Source organism: Papio anubis, chromosome 4 (assembly GCF_008728515.1).
Source record: "Papio anubis isolate 15944 chromosome 4, Panubis1.0, whole genome shotgun sequence".
Taxonomy (NCBI): domain Eukaryota; kingdom Metazoa; phylum Chordata; class Mammalia; order Primates; family Cercopithecidae; genus Papio; species Papio anubis.
Genome location: NC_044979.1, coordinates 166,322,011 through 166,337,739, shown reverse-complemented (window position 1 = coordinate 166,337,739; position 15,729 = coordinate 166,322,011). Strand labels below are relative to the sequence as shown.

At 34.7% G+C, this 15,729-nt stretch overlaps 1 protein-coding gene across 1 annotated transcript; it reads left to right on the top strand.

The window, feature by feature from the left end:
* The first annotated feature begins 4,968 nt into the window (after positions 1-4,968).
* Positions 4,969-13,597, top strand: LOC101014241 (keratin-associated protein 6-2-like). Its single transcript, XM_021935545.2, has one exon. It carries the CDS (start codon positions 5,762-5,764, stop codon positions 6,026-6,028), a length of 267 nt encoding a protein of 88 aa, XP_021791237.1. The 5' UTR covers positions 4,969-5,761; the 3' UTR covers positions 6,029-13,597.
* The last annotated feature ends 2,132 nt before the right edge of the window (positions 13,598-15,729 follow it).

Here is a 15,729-nt window from a genome sequence, read left to right as displayed (position 1 = left end):
TCTTCCAAGAGCAGGATACCTTTCACATCTGGAGTATTTGTGAGTCAGATCTGCAGACAAACTGTGCTTTCTGGAACTCTGAGGTTATTATAGTATTGCAAGCAGTGGATGACACTTAACATATCTTGAAAACCTGAAATATTGTGGCTATCTCAGTTTAAGAAAATTTTGAGACATTCAGCTTGTGTGAAATGAGAAAATGGTGATAATGTTAACAGAGACAGAGATGGTAAAATTAGAGAAGGTTCGTGTGTGTGTGTGTGTGTGTGTGTGTGCACACTTGTGTAGGTGTGGCCTGTTTGGTGGAGGTTGGGAAAAATGGATATGTGAATTTACATGTGTAACACATTATGGAGGGAAGGAAAAACTATTTATATTTCACAATACTTTCTGTGGTCGGAAAATGATTTAAGCTTCAAAGTTCCTTTATAAAGAAACACAAAAGTCCTTTTTTTGGAATATGTTATTACATATTGTAGAGGATGTAAATTGTAAAATCTAAATTGTAAAATTTGTTCTTTTAGTTATTTAACAAACATTAAGATTCATGTTTCAGCTATGTGATGTGATTGGTGTGGAGACAGAGAGATAAAACACATAGTCCCTTCTAAGAATTCAAAATCTTCAGCGGGACACAAAATACTAAATCATACATAGCAGGTATGCTTGCAGGTATGATGGTGTTACCAAGAAGAGCTCAAGGGGGAAACTTAAATCCGAATGTGGAAAGAGAAGGCTCGACAAGGGTCAGAAATTGCTTCCAAAGAATGATAGGAAGAGAACCATAAAGGATGAGGTAGATTTGGTCAGTTACAAGAGATGGAAAATGGAATTCAAGGCCAAGAAATTCAAGGAAAGAAGAAAATAAGCTGTCAGTTTATTGAAAGAGTAGGAGGCTCCACTGTGAAATTTTAATCAGTGTCCACTTCCATAAAAGAATTATCACGTCTCTTGAGTGAGCTGCACTGTCTGATATGGTGCTACTAGCCAGCTGTTGAGCGCTCAAAATACGGATAGTTCAAAATGAAATGCACTGTAAGTGTAAAATACACAGTAGATATCAAAGACTTAATAGAAAAAAGAATGAAAGCATCAAATACATTTAAATTATTTATTATATATTAAATGATAATATTTTGAGACATTAGGGTGAATATAATATGGTATAAAATTAATTCACCTGTTTCTTTTTATCTTTTTAAAATGTGGACATTGGAAAATCTAAATTTCTCAATGTGTTTCATGGTATATTTCTATTGTAGAGTGTTGTCTTAGAGGGCCAATCATAACAAACTGGCCAGGTAAGGACACTGGCTAGAAAGAGAAGTCATGTTAGGCCACTAGCAAAGATTAGGAAGTCTAACCAGGTTATCCAGGTATAAGCAGTAGGTCAGCCTGAGGCAATAGGACCAGTGTTGCCAGTGCTGCAGACTTCAGGGGAGGAGCGAAGTCCCTGTATACACAAATTTTCCATCTGGGATAGTTTATTCAGTAAATCTGTGCCTTAGTTTGTTTTGTGCTGCTACAACAGAATACCCGAGACTGGGTAATTTATAATAAACAGAAACTTATTAGCTCATAGTTCTGGTGGCTGGAAAATCCAGTATCAAAGTGGTGAGGGTCTTCCTGCTGCATCAAAACATGGCAGAAGGCATCACATGGTGAAAGACCAAGAGAGGGCAAGAGAGAGAGCAAGATGGGGTGAACCCATTCCCGCAATAACAGACTTGCTCCTGTGATAATGGTTTTAGTCCATTTATAAGGGTGGAGCCTTCAAGATCTAAACACCTCATAATGGTCTTACCTCCCAATACCTTTCCAATGGCAATTAAGTTGCAACATGAGTTTTGAAGGGGGCAAACATTGAAACCACAGCAATGGGATTGATCAATGTCCCACCTGTTTAGATACAAAGATATAAATACCTACCTCACACTATATGCATAAGAAATTCCACATTGATTAAAGTTCTGCACATGAAAGTTAAATTATGAAAGTACTAGAAGCTGGTATAGAGTTTTAGGAATTTTGGCTAGGATTGTAAAGACCACAAAGAAAGAAAATCCAGATGGTAGAGGTGTAAGACAAAAGTTGCAAAATACTGGCAATTTTAGTCAAACGAAGTGCATATTTTCCATTTGAAAAACTAAAGGAAAAAATAATTTATGGGTCCTTCCTGAGCTTTAATATTCTTGCAGGGGTTAAATCGATTTGATTCTACCACTAAACAGCTGAGAGTCCTTGGGCAAGTGACAACTACCTGTGGCTTCTGTTTTCACATCTGTGATGTGTGTAAAAACAAAAACCATAGGTACATGGAAGTTGCTTTACATCAATAATCATCAGAGAAATACAAATCAAAATCACAGTGAGCTATCACCTCATACCTGGTGTGATGGGTATTATAAAAATGATAAGAGATAACAAGCGTTGGCGAGGAAGTGCCATAAAAAACATTTGTGCACTGTTTTTGATGGGAATATAAATTCATATGGCCATTATGGAAAACAATATGGAGGTTCCTCAAAAAATGAAAATTAGAACTACCACATGATTTAACCCTACTTCTGGGTTTATATGTGAAGGATACAAAATCAGTAGCTCAAAGAGATATATGAATTCCCATGTTTGTTGCAGCACTATTTACAATAGCCAAGACATGGAAAGAACCTAACTGTTCACTAATGGGTGAAGGAAAAAATAAATTGTGGTGTATATTTGTAATGGAATATTATAAAAAGGAAAGAAATCCTGCCATTTGCAACAGCATAGATAAACGTGGAAGACATTATACTAAGTGACAAGTCAGCCAGAGAAAGACAAATGCTGAGTAATCTTACTGATATGTGGAATCTAAAAAAGTAGAATTCAAAAACAGAGTGGAATAGTGGTTGCCAAGGGGTCGGGGAGGTGGAAGAAATGGGAAGATGTTAGTTTAAGAGTACAAATCTTCAGTTACAAGAAGAATAAGTTCTGGAGATACAGTTTACCTCGTGGTAACTAACTATAGTTAGCAATACTGCATTGTATGCTTGAAATTTGCTGAAAGGGTAGATCTTAATTGTTCTCACCAGAGAACAAAACAAAAATGCTATTTATGTGATTATTGTGTTAACTTACTTGATTGTATCAATCATTTCTCAGTAAATGTGTGTATCAAATCATCATGTTGTATAACTTAAGCTCACATGATTGTCTTTGTCCATTATGCCTCAATAAAGCTGGAAAATAACAAAAACACAACTTCTTACTTTACATTGTTTTCATAAGAATCAAAGTAAGTAATAAATGTAAATGTGACTCAAAAATTGTAACAGGATGTCTACTTTGGAAAATGTCTATTCATGTTCTTTGTCCACTTTTTTCATGAAATTATTTGTGTTTTTTTTTTTTTTTTGGTGGTTGTTGTTAAAGTGTTTGAGTTTCTTGTACATTCTGAATATTAGCCCCTGTCAGATGCATAGTTTGCAAATATTTTCTCCCATTCTTCAGGTTGTCTGTTCATTTTGTTAATTATTTCTTTTGCTGTGCAGAAGCTTTTTAGTTTAATTAAGTCCCATTCATCTATTTTTGTTTTTGTTGCATACTTTTGAAGTATTAGTCATGGATTATTTGCCTTGACCAATGTTCAGAAGAGTTTTCCCTAGGTTTTCTTCCAGTATTTTTATTGTTTCAGGTCTTACATTGCAGTCTTTATTACATCTCGAGTTGATTTTTGTGTATGGTGAGAGATGGGGTCCAATTTCATTCGTCTGCATATAGCAATCCAATTTTCCCAGCATCGTTTATTGAAGAGGGTGTCCTTTCCCCAATGTATTTTCTTGTTGACTTAGTCAAAGAACAGCTGGCTATAAATATATGGCTTTATTTCCAGGTTCTCTCTTCTTTTTCAATGACCTATATATCTATATTTATACCACTACCATACTGCTTTGGTTACTATATTCTTGTATATATATTTTACACATATATAATACTATACATATAATGTTGTGTATACAATAAGTTTTGATAAATGAATTCGGTAACATTTTTCGGTAAAGTTGTTAGGTTTTTCTTTATTTAAGATCATATCATCGGCAAATAGACATACTCAACATTGCTAACGATCACAGAAATGCAAATTAAAACCACAAAGACATCATCTTATACCACTCAGAATGGCTGTTATTGAAATGACAAAAAATAACAGACGTTGGTGAGGATGTAGAGAAAACTATAAAGGGAAATATAAATAATAATACTTATTATTGTTATCTTTCTCATATAACATCCTCTAATTTAAAATAAAAACATTTACAGCTGGAAGAAATCTCATAGGCTTTCGTTTAAGTTAGTGAGTGCCCCTAGTTTGTTAGATTCACAGAAAATAAAGACAAAGTTATTGACCATAAATAACTCACAATCATCTGAGGGAATCAGATGAATAAAATAAGAGTATGCCAGTATAACATATTGAGGACCATAATAGAATTGAGCAAATAGATCCCTAGAAGAATGGTGGAGTGATGCTTAACACTTATTGTGAATGTCCAGGAATGCTTTCATAGGACATATAGCCTAAGCTGTGCTTTGAAGGGTCAACAGGATTTTGGAAGGTAAAAATTGGAAGTCAGTAGCGAAGACACGGAATCAACTTAAATTTCCATCAATGGTAGGCTGGACAAAGAAAACATGGTACATATACACCATGGAATACTATGCAGCCATCAAAAAGAACAAAATCATGTCCTTTGCAGAAACATGGATGGAGCTGAGGCTATCATCCTTAGCAGTAAACTAATGAAAGAACAGAAAACCAAATACTGGAAGTTCTCACTTATAAGTGGGAGCTAAATGATGAGAACACATGGGCACAAAGAGGGGAACAACACACAGGGGCCTACTTGAAGGGGGAGGGTGGGAGGAGGGAGAGAATGAGAAAAAATAACTTTTGAATACCAGGCTTAGTACCTGGGTGATCAAATAATCTGTACAACAAACTCCTGAGACACGAGTTTACATATATAACAAACCTGCACATGTACCCCTGAACCTAAAATAAAAGTTAAAAAAAATTTGATGAAGTGGGCAAGATGTTTCAAAGAAAGTAACACACTGAAAAGTTCCAAGAAATCTTAGGGTAGATTATGGTGCATTGGGCAAAAATCCTGTTGCTTTTATTTTACTATATTGTATCAGACCTCTGTTTTACATCACTTCAGATCTTTGCCTCACCTGTCTCTTGCTCTAGCCACCACTGCAGTGGCCATCCTGCATGGGCTCCATCTACTTTCTTGCAAGTGTAACCTAAGAATGCCTCATTTTGTGCCTTTGCTGTTTGCTTCTCAACTCTAGTCTGGGAATTTCTTGTTGATTACTGAGATGGAAAATGCTGGGACATCTCCCAGTGCACAGGTATGTGTGTACCTGGAAGTACAGAAGAGATAATAGCCCCTGGAGTAAAAAAATCTAAATTAGGTTTGATTACACTCCACAAGGCATGCTTGTTCCATGTGCGGGTTACAGCTGTTTCTTTACAATTCTCATGGCTGGCTAGGGGCAAATCCTGGTCATAATTACCTGAAACACTCATTGTCCTTAGAATGATGAACTTTTTAAAAATGTAAATTGCTGTTGTAATGAGGCCACAGAGTCTGTGTTGTGTGCTCCACCCACTTCTGGTTGTATATAAAGGTCTCAGGGCAGAAGATGACATTCAGACTTCAGAATTGCCCACCTGCTTCTCTACTGAACTACTAAACACCCATCTCTAGACACCATGTGTTGCAACTACTACAGAAACTCATGTGGTAGCTGTGGCTATGGCTCTGGCTACGGCTGTGGCTATGGCTCTGGCTACGGCTGTGGCTATGGCTCTGGCTCTGGCTGTGGTTATGGCTCTGGCTACGGCTGTGGTTATGGCTCTGGCTATGGCTGTGGATATGGCTCCAACTATGGTTGTGGATACGGCTCTGGCTACGGCTCTAGCTCTAGTTGCTGTGGCTACCGGCCATTTTGCTATAGAAGATGTTATTCTTGCTGCTAGAAAATAACTGCTGTGGACCGTTTCTTCTAAAAGGACCATTTCAAGGCCATTTCTGTTTCAATGTCCTACAATTCCATCAGATTCTACGGAATAGAGAGCAGTCAGAACCTGCAGAAAACAGATCATCTTATGAAATCCTGCTTACTGTTGTGGGGGCCTGAGTTACCCCATGATGTTTCTGGAAGACAGAAGACCTAACTCTGGCCATGGTCCGGATGTAAACCTACTACCTTCTTATTTTATGTTTCTATATTGTAACTATTTCCAAATAAACATGTTTCATTGGTCCTAACAAGTTTTTCTTTTTTTTTTTTTTTTTGTTTCAGGCATGCGATTGACTTACACTTTTGTCTTATATTTCTATGATGTCTTCAAAGATTGGGTGGGCTAATGCTAAGCTGCTCTTTCTAATTGTGCTTTCCATTCTGCTTGGTCCATGCCTGTGACGTACTAGATGTCACGTATTTTAAATATAGTCCCTGAAAAAATGGCTGCTTATTGGCTGAGTCTTCTGTTCTTAATTGATTTTCATTAAGGGTTTGTTCTTAAGTATTTGTGTTTCATGACTCTGGGTCTATCCATTTTTTCCACATTAACGAGCAATAATGCACACACACACGCACACACACACACACACACACAGAATGCCACAGAAAAGCCTGCTTTAGGAAAATGCTAATGGCACAAAAATGGGTTGGAATGGAAGAGACAGAAAGGTTAAAATGTAAGTATAATAACGATTTGGATACTGGTTAAAGAGATCTGCACTTCAGTGTAGATAATGGAAAAGAACAGATGAACATCAGAGACTTGGTGAAGGTAGAACCTGTAAAATCTTAGACTTCAATAGAGAAAGAAAAAGGAGAAACATCTAGGGAAGAAAATATCTAAAAAGTATATATTTTTTCCTTAGCACTTAGAATTGTGGGGAATTTGGGGTCATATATATAGTTATATATCTTCAGGACTGGTATTGCAAAATTAGTAAGACTAGTTTTGCAGATGTGCCCTGTGTTGTTTTTGAGAAACTAATTAGATGGAATGTGTAACAATGACATAAATTCCTCAACACAAGATCTCTTTTTAATATGTGACAGCATCTGAAACAAGAATTACTTCCTCATTAGGCGCTCTATTATTGGACGTATTTAAACCTCGGTTGGCTCTCTCTCTCACTGTTAAGAGTTATTCTAGGAGGAAGTTACAAAGTCAGAAAGAGGTATGGAATTAACTGATCTTACGTATCCATTTTTACTTCCATCCTAATCTAGGATACTAAAGAAAGTGATTTGTGCTTTGAAACTTGATTGTGAAAATGGTGATGCTGTATAAAAAAAAAAGTGCAGAATGAGAACTTTTATGTTTCTATATCTGGAAGGAGGGGCCAATTGTAATATGTCTGGCTGCAGAAATCTAATACTCATTTGGGATATAAAAAGACAGTCAGAACTAAAGTCAAAATTCAGCCACCCATGGTCAAATAAATTCTGTTCCCAGACACCCTTGATTCTTGAAAAAAAATTGAAGTCTTGAGAAGAGGTAGGGCAAAAGGGCATGGATGAAGAGATTGTTTTCTTGAAGGTATAGAATCACTTCTAAATTAGATAACCGTGAAGTCTCATTTATCAAATATTTATTGAGCTCCTAATAAAACACATTTCATTATGTACTATGAACAGTGAAGTAAAATATTTCATCCTTGCTTTCCAAAAACATAGGAAAGGCATAGAAGACCACAGGCTACAAAGATTGGAGTATTGCTATAAAACAGTTACACACAGAAGTATTTGAGAAGTACAGGGGAATAAATCAGAAGAAGGGCCAGGACTAAGAAAAAGTAGAAAGAAGGATGAGGAAACTTTCTGAAAAAGAGACAGATTTCTAGCTGAAATATGAAGGATGAATAGAAGTTGATCAATCATAGAAGAAAGAAATATCCTTCTAGGCAGGGAAGAAAAAAATAAATATTTAGTGGGTAAAATGTACATTATTTGAGTGATGAATACAATAAAAACCCAGACTTTACTACTATACAATATATCTGTGAAACAAAATTGCACTTGTACCCTTTAAGTTTATATAAATTAAAAAGTTCACATATTGGAATGTTATTGCTACAGCCATTATCTCTCCTGGGAGAAATGTAATCACAGTTGAGCCAAAAAGAAAAAACATTGCAGGTGTGAATTGTTGCTATTCTCAGATGGCCCCCAATAACCGTACGCTTGTGTGGTTTACTCTCATTGAGTGTGGGAAGGGACCTATAACTTGTCTCTAATCTTACTAAAGATGATGGGATATCTCTTCTGTGATTACATTATGTTTAGGGTTAGCAGATAAAACACAAAATAAATCAATGTAAATTTCAGATTAAAAATATATGTCTTTTTAGTATAAGTATGTTTTATGCAATATTTGGGGCATACTTACGAAATCTGGCAATTCAAGTTACATGGCAAAGAGATTTTGCAGATGTCCTGGCTGACACCTTAATTACAATGATGTGAGACCTTGAGGCAAAATCCTAGCTAGGTTGTGCTTAGACTTCTGATCTACGAAAACTGAGATAATAGTGGATGTTGTTTTAAGCTGCTATTTTGGTGATAATTTGTTATGGATAATGGAAAATGATTACCACACACTTCTTCTTCTGTTCTCTAAATTACCTGGTAAGAGGTGTGGTTGTCTTGGATAACCGGGATAACATACCTGCACATCAGCAGAGATCAGGAAGCCAGCCATTCCAATGAACTTCAAGGACACTCTATTCTCGAGTGAAAATGAACAGGTGAGAGGCACTAGCAGCCATATTTGGTGGGAATGCCCTGGGTACCAAACATTTAAATAAATTTTATCTAGGACCTCAATTGACAATGAAAAAAATGAGAGACCCTAAAGCATATGGGGAATTTTATAACAGAGTAATTACACAGTGAAATGGATAACCACACGAAATAATGACATCCCTGTTACAGTAAGTATTTAAGCACCCGATGATGAGGAAGGGAGGTCATTATATTATATATATGTGCATTGACACATCACATTTTACACCATAAATGTGTACATTATGTGTCAATTACAAATTCCAAATTAAATAAAATATGTTGGCTCTTCTAGTTATTTTGCCTTTCCATCTAAACATTCAAGTCAGTTTGTTAATATCTACATATATATCATGCTTAGATTTTTATGGGGATAGAGTTGAATCCATAGATCCATTCTGGGAGAATGAACATCTTAACAATATTGAGTTCAATCCACAAATATGGCATTGATATATCTCTGTACGTATTTATTTCAAAATAAATTTTGGTGCTCTATTACACAATAGAGTGACAATAGCAAATAACAACGTACTGATTGTATGTAGCACAGCAAAGAAGAATACATACTTGTGCTTCATATGTGCCTTTAGTAAGTTTCCTAAACTTTTTTCCACCTCAATATCTATAGTATGCTACCTACCTCTTTCATGTGTTAATTTTGATTAAAATAAAAAGATTAAAAGGAATTTAAAATTCATAAAACATTCAACAGCTGTTATCATACAGGATACTCATTTGTTGTTGTTCTAGTTTGAACTAAATAAATATCTAGAGGTGATTAATATTTGTTAAGGAATTTCTCCAGAAGTAAATACATATTATCAGAATATTATATCCATGGCTATTTGAATTCATAGAAACTCTGTAACATGAAATATTGAGGAGTTTCTGTATACAGCAGCATTGGGTTCCAATGAAATCACCTACAAAGGAATTAGTAATTAGCAAGCTAGTCAAAGTAATGGGTCAAACTCATTTTATTGATTGCATTTTCAAACATCAACTGCCTAACCCTTCCTAGAGCCTTCCTGTGTAAAATGTATCTTTGGAATCATGTGTTCAGATGACTGGCTAATGGATAGAAACTGTTCTTAGAGATTTGTAATTGGCTCAAGACAATGCCTACGTGACCAAAAAAATGGATCCTCAATAAAACTGGAAAACCTATAATAATATGTTTATTTAAGGCATATGCTATAGCTATGAAAAGACCAGGTCCTCTCATTTTCAACTGAGTGGGGTGATTTGCACATACTAGGTATTAAACCTATTTTGCACGAATCATGAAATTGATGATGTGCCCTGGCTCCTCCTGTCAGGATGTAAAGGTTCTAGGGTCATATGTTACATTGAAACTTCAGAAAAATCCATCTGTCCTCGACTAAATCTCACCTTCTGGCACCATGAGTTTCAACTACTATGGGAACGCCCATGGGGGCTGCGAATATGGTTCCAGATATGGATATGGGTCTGGTTCTGACTGTGGCTGCTGTATCTACCAACCATTTTGCTACTGAAGATGCTACTCCTCTTGCTACTAGAGCATCATCCTAGAATCAGCCTTTGAAATATTTTAAGATTAATACTTCTTCCCAGGGGATATCCCATTTTAACATCTCTACATTCATGTAAGGATTGGATATTATCTGTTTTTACTTCAACAAACCTGTTCATTTTTGAGAAGATGTTAATGCTCCCATTGTGTTACCTGGAGACAGAAGATTTTATTCTAATTATATTCAAAATGTAAATTATTAGATTTTGCATGGCTGATCCATAAATACTTCTTAGTTGGAGGAAATTACACTTTTTTCATAAACAAATTTCAGTTATTTTTGTAAAAATTTGTGTTTTTTTGCACTACAATCATCACTGACTTTAGTGTTTACGTCTTCTCTGGAATTTCGGGCAAGTGGTTTATTAGTGGAGCCTTAGATTTATTTATTCCTTCAATCACTACTTATTTATTGCCCATTCTTTCATCAATATCACATAGTTTTGTTTTTTGCAGGACTGTAGTAACTCAACATTAGGTAGTGTGAGGCTTTCAACTTTGATTTCTTTTCAAAATTATTTTGACTGTGAGTACAAAATTATAGTTAGAATAAATTTTGGTGTTCCATTACACAATAGAGTGACCATAGCAAATGACAATGTATTGCATATTTCAAGATAGGTAGAAAAATTTTGAATGTTGTCACTAATGCAACTTTTGGATAACATTAAGTGACTAAATAATCAAACTTGTTCTGTAGTCACCAGGGAGACAGAAGGTGACCCTCTGAAGCAAAGTTGGTGAACAAGCAATGCACATCTGGAAATGTGGGGATGTAGGGGCCTGGGAAGCCGTGGGCCTCAGATAGACTCTGGAGAGTGGGTGGGGACATCCTGTAGAGGGAATCTGGGTGTCTGTTTGGGTAGGAGCCCCATGGGGACTCTGGGTGAACGATCTTTATGGTGCTACTCTTCAAACGACAGGGCCAAATAAAGTTTCTTGCCAGGCTAAAGCTCAACATCCCTCATGTCATTGAGATATAATTGATATAAAAGTATACATGTGTAATGTATATAATTTCATGAATTTGGACATATGCATATGCTCATGAAACCATCTCAACAGTGAAGGTAATAGACATATTCATCATCTACAAAAGATACCTCCTCTGCTCTCTTTGGTAGGAATAGTTAACAGGATATCTACTCTGTTAATAAGTTTTTCAAAGTATGCAATACCGTAGTTAACTATAGCACAACAACTTTTCAATACAGTAAGCCAGAAGGTAGAGTACCTTTTCTAAGTTTATTTTTCCTTCAGTATTCTCCCACAGTCTTGGAGTAGCATATAGATTCATCATATCTTAAAAATGCTCTATTATTATAGTTTATGATTTTTATGTGAAACTTTTCCTGTTAAACTTGCTGTGTATTTCTATCTCCTGACTGGGCCCAGACTGATACAGACAATTTTAGTTTTAGGAGTTATTTCATATACATAATATTGGAATCGGAGTAGCAGAGAAGATCTGAAGATTTTCTAGTGTGTAAAACGAGAAGCAAAGATGGAGGGTGAAGCAACCGCAAGAACCCCAGAATTTAGGAATAAGAGTGTTCTCAATGAAGAAAAGTCATGAAGTATGAATTCACTTATCACAGAAATAACAGGAGAAGATATGAAGTTAAAGAAAGAATGAACAGGAAATTTACAGTAAAGTCAACTATTATTAATGTCATAATGTAAATATCAAAAAAGTTTCTTACACGTAAAAATCATTAAAATTTTGTTTTGAAGAACGTAAATGTGACTAAAATCAAGAAAATACTGTGAAATGATTAAATCAAGTCAATTAACAAGTCAAATTTCTCACATATTGATACATTTTTGTGGTGAAAACATTTAAAATATACTGTTTCAGTAATTTAAAAATATATGATGCATTATTAATTATTAGAGTCAGCATTCTGTGCAAGGGATTGCTAAATCTGATTTCTACTAACTAGAATTTTGTACCCTTTGATCAACATCTCGCCATTCCCCATCCATTCGACTTGATGGAGTAATGAATTATTGATTGATTACATTTTAGTGGGAAGCACTGATATATAACACAAACATGAGAGTACTCTGAGTAAATTCAAAAATGACATATGTTTAAGGATTACACCCTACAGTTGGATTTCAACAACAAAGAAGCCATGAACCAAGGATTTACCCTCTTTCTAAATTAGCATTCTTGGCAAAGTTTGTTTTTTAAATAATAAATGATACATCTCCATATGGTTTCATCTTTCACTATACTGAGCTAGGTTCCCCAGCACCACCTACCAAACAGCTCACCATTTGTAACTGATTGGTGGTGACCATTGTTAGTCTATGATTTTATCACATATATAAGAGTTTGTCTCTGGACATTGTACTATGCTTGATTTATATTTATGTTTCTTAGCATTTTTTAAAGGTTTTGTATGGAGGGGATATGTATGATAGAGAATTAGGTTTATTCTGCTTTGTTTTTTCACTGAAGACAACTAGGTCCAATGGGTAGAATTTAAAGACAGGAAGACTTAACAAAATAAGACACTTTTCAAATGGCTAACACAACATGAAGATGGAATAATCTGTCTTGTTAGCATCCCTATCCTGAAGTTATTGAATAATTTGTATCTCCACCCCCTAGAAAATTCTGAGTAAATCTGCACTCTGAACATGGACTTAATGAAATTATCCACATCATTCACTTCTACTTTGAAATTCTGGGACTGTATATGTAAAGGATCATTGAACGTTAGTTGTAGGCAAGCTGGATAAGAATGATATGGCCTATAAAGCTAAGAAATGATACTCAACTTTATTATAGAGTTAGGAAGAAGAATGTAAGATTTCACATGAGTTTTGAGGCTAACCTCCTGTTAGACCAAGTTTTAAACAATTGCTGAGTGTCTGTGCAGAAAATGATTTCCAAAGCAGGAGAAAGAAAGACAACAGATTAGTAATACACTTGCAGAAGAGCTCATTAGAGAGGTAAGATATTACCACAATAATGTGTGGGATCTATTTCAGTTATCGAAGGGATCCCAGGAAGTACTCACTGTGAAATGCATGTATCAGTAGAAAAACATTGTCTAATTACAATGGAAGACAGCAGAGAGGAGGAAAGAAAAGAAAAGGTCTACAAAACAACCAGAAAACAAGAAAATGCTCATATATATATTCACATATATATTCATACATATATTCACATATATATTCATATATATTCACATAATTTATATATATACGTGTGTGTATATATATAAACAAATACCCAACTAAATGTTGCCTACAAGAAACTCATGTTGCTTTTAAGGACACATACACATTGGAAGAACAAGGATGGAAAAAGGTATTCCACACAAATTGAAACCAAAAAGGACCATATATATATATATACACACACACACACATATATATATATATCAGATAAGTTAGGCTTTAAATTTAAAAAAACTGTAAAAAAAGAAAAAGAAAGTCAGTTTATAACGTAAATGGATTAACTCATCAAGAAGACGTAACAATTATAAACATATATGTACCCAATGTGAAACACCTAAAAATGTAAAGCAAATATTAATATACTTGAAGAGATTTACAATATAATATTACTGTTATTGTATCATCATGTTATTATAACTACTATTACTATTATTATTATATCTTTCATCAATGAACGGATTATTCAGATAGAAAATAGGTAAGTAACCATTAGATCTGAACTATACTTCGGAGCAAATGTACCTAATAGGCACATATAGGACATTTCATCCAACAGCAGCAGAATACAATTCTGCTCAAAACACAGAAAACATGCTTCAAAAGAAGTCTGAACATATTTAAGAAGCTTTTTTGGTTTTGAAATGTGTTTCAAAACAGGTCTTAATATATATTTAAGAAAACTGTGATCATATTAAGTATCTTTTCCAGCCGCAATAGTTTGAATCAACAAATCAGTAACGGAAGGAATTTTGGAAAATGTGCAAATATATAAAAACTAAACATCATCATCATAAACAACAAATGGGTCAAGAATAAAAAGAAAGGAAAACTAAAGATATCTTGAAACAAATGAAAAGCACAACATACCAAAACTTTGGGATGCAGCAAAGGCAGATCTAAGAGGGAACTTTATACCAATAAATGCTCACAGTAACAAAGAAGGCAAATATTAAATAAACAAACTAATTTTACACCTTGAGGGGAATAAAAGGAATAAACTAAGCCCAATGTTAATAAAAGGAAGTAAGGAATAATAAGAATCAGAGCAGATCTCAATGAAAAAGAGACTAGGAATCAACAGAAAAAAAAACCAATAAAACTGAGTTGGTTTTGTGAGAAGATTACAAAATTAACAAGTCTTTAAGTGGACTAACTAGAAAAAACGGGAGAAGATTCAGGTAAATAAAATCAGAAATGAAAGAGGAAAAATTACAACTGATTCCACAGAAATGTACAGGGTCATAATAAGCAACTATTATGCTGACAATTATATGTCAGCCAACTGGATAACCTAGAAGAAAAGGATAAATTCTTAGATACACTCACCAGTCAAAAGTAAATTACAAAGGAATAGAAAATAGGAATATGTCAGTTATAAGTAAGGACATTGAATGAGTAATAAAATATCTGCTGTCGAAGGAAAGCACAGAAACCCATGACTTCACTAGTGAATCCTATCAAACATTTTAAGAAGAATTAATGCCAATCATTCTCAAACTCTTCCAAAAAAAATTAAAGAAAAGAGAATACATTCAAATTATTCCACAAGATCAGCATTAACCTGGTACCAAATCTAGAGGAGAACACTATAATAAAAGAGAGTTACAGGACAGTATTCCTGATAAACATAGGTGCTGCAATCCTCAACAAGAAAACTGAAAACTAGAAAACTGAAATCAACAGCATATTAAAAGTATCATTCACCATATAACCAGTGTAATTTATGTTTGGAATGCAAGGATGGCTTAACATATTCAAATCAATAAACGTGATATACCACATTAACAGAGTCAAGGACAAAAATTATATGGTCATCTAAATAGACGTAGAAAAGGCGATCAACAAAAGTCGACATCCATTTTTAATAAAAACCCTCAACAAATTAGAGAAGGGAATTACTTCAACACAATAAAGGCCACATATGATAGGCTATAGTTAACATAATACTCCACAGTGAAAAGTTGAAAGCTTTTCCTGTAATATCAGGAACAAGACAAAGATACTCACTGATTCTCTTCAACATAGTACTGTAAGTCCTAGCTAGAATAATTAGGCAAAAGAAAGAAATAAAAGATAACCAAATATGAAAGGAAGAATCTAAATAATCTCAGTAGATCACATGA

Bases quoted from the DNA above. Each gene is read 5' to 3' on its own strand.
- LOC101014241 (XM_021935545.2), top strand. From the start codon at position 5,762: ATGTGTTGCAACTACTACAGAAACTCATGTGGTAGCTGTGGCTATGGC.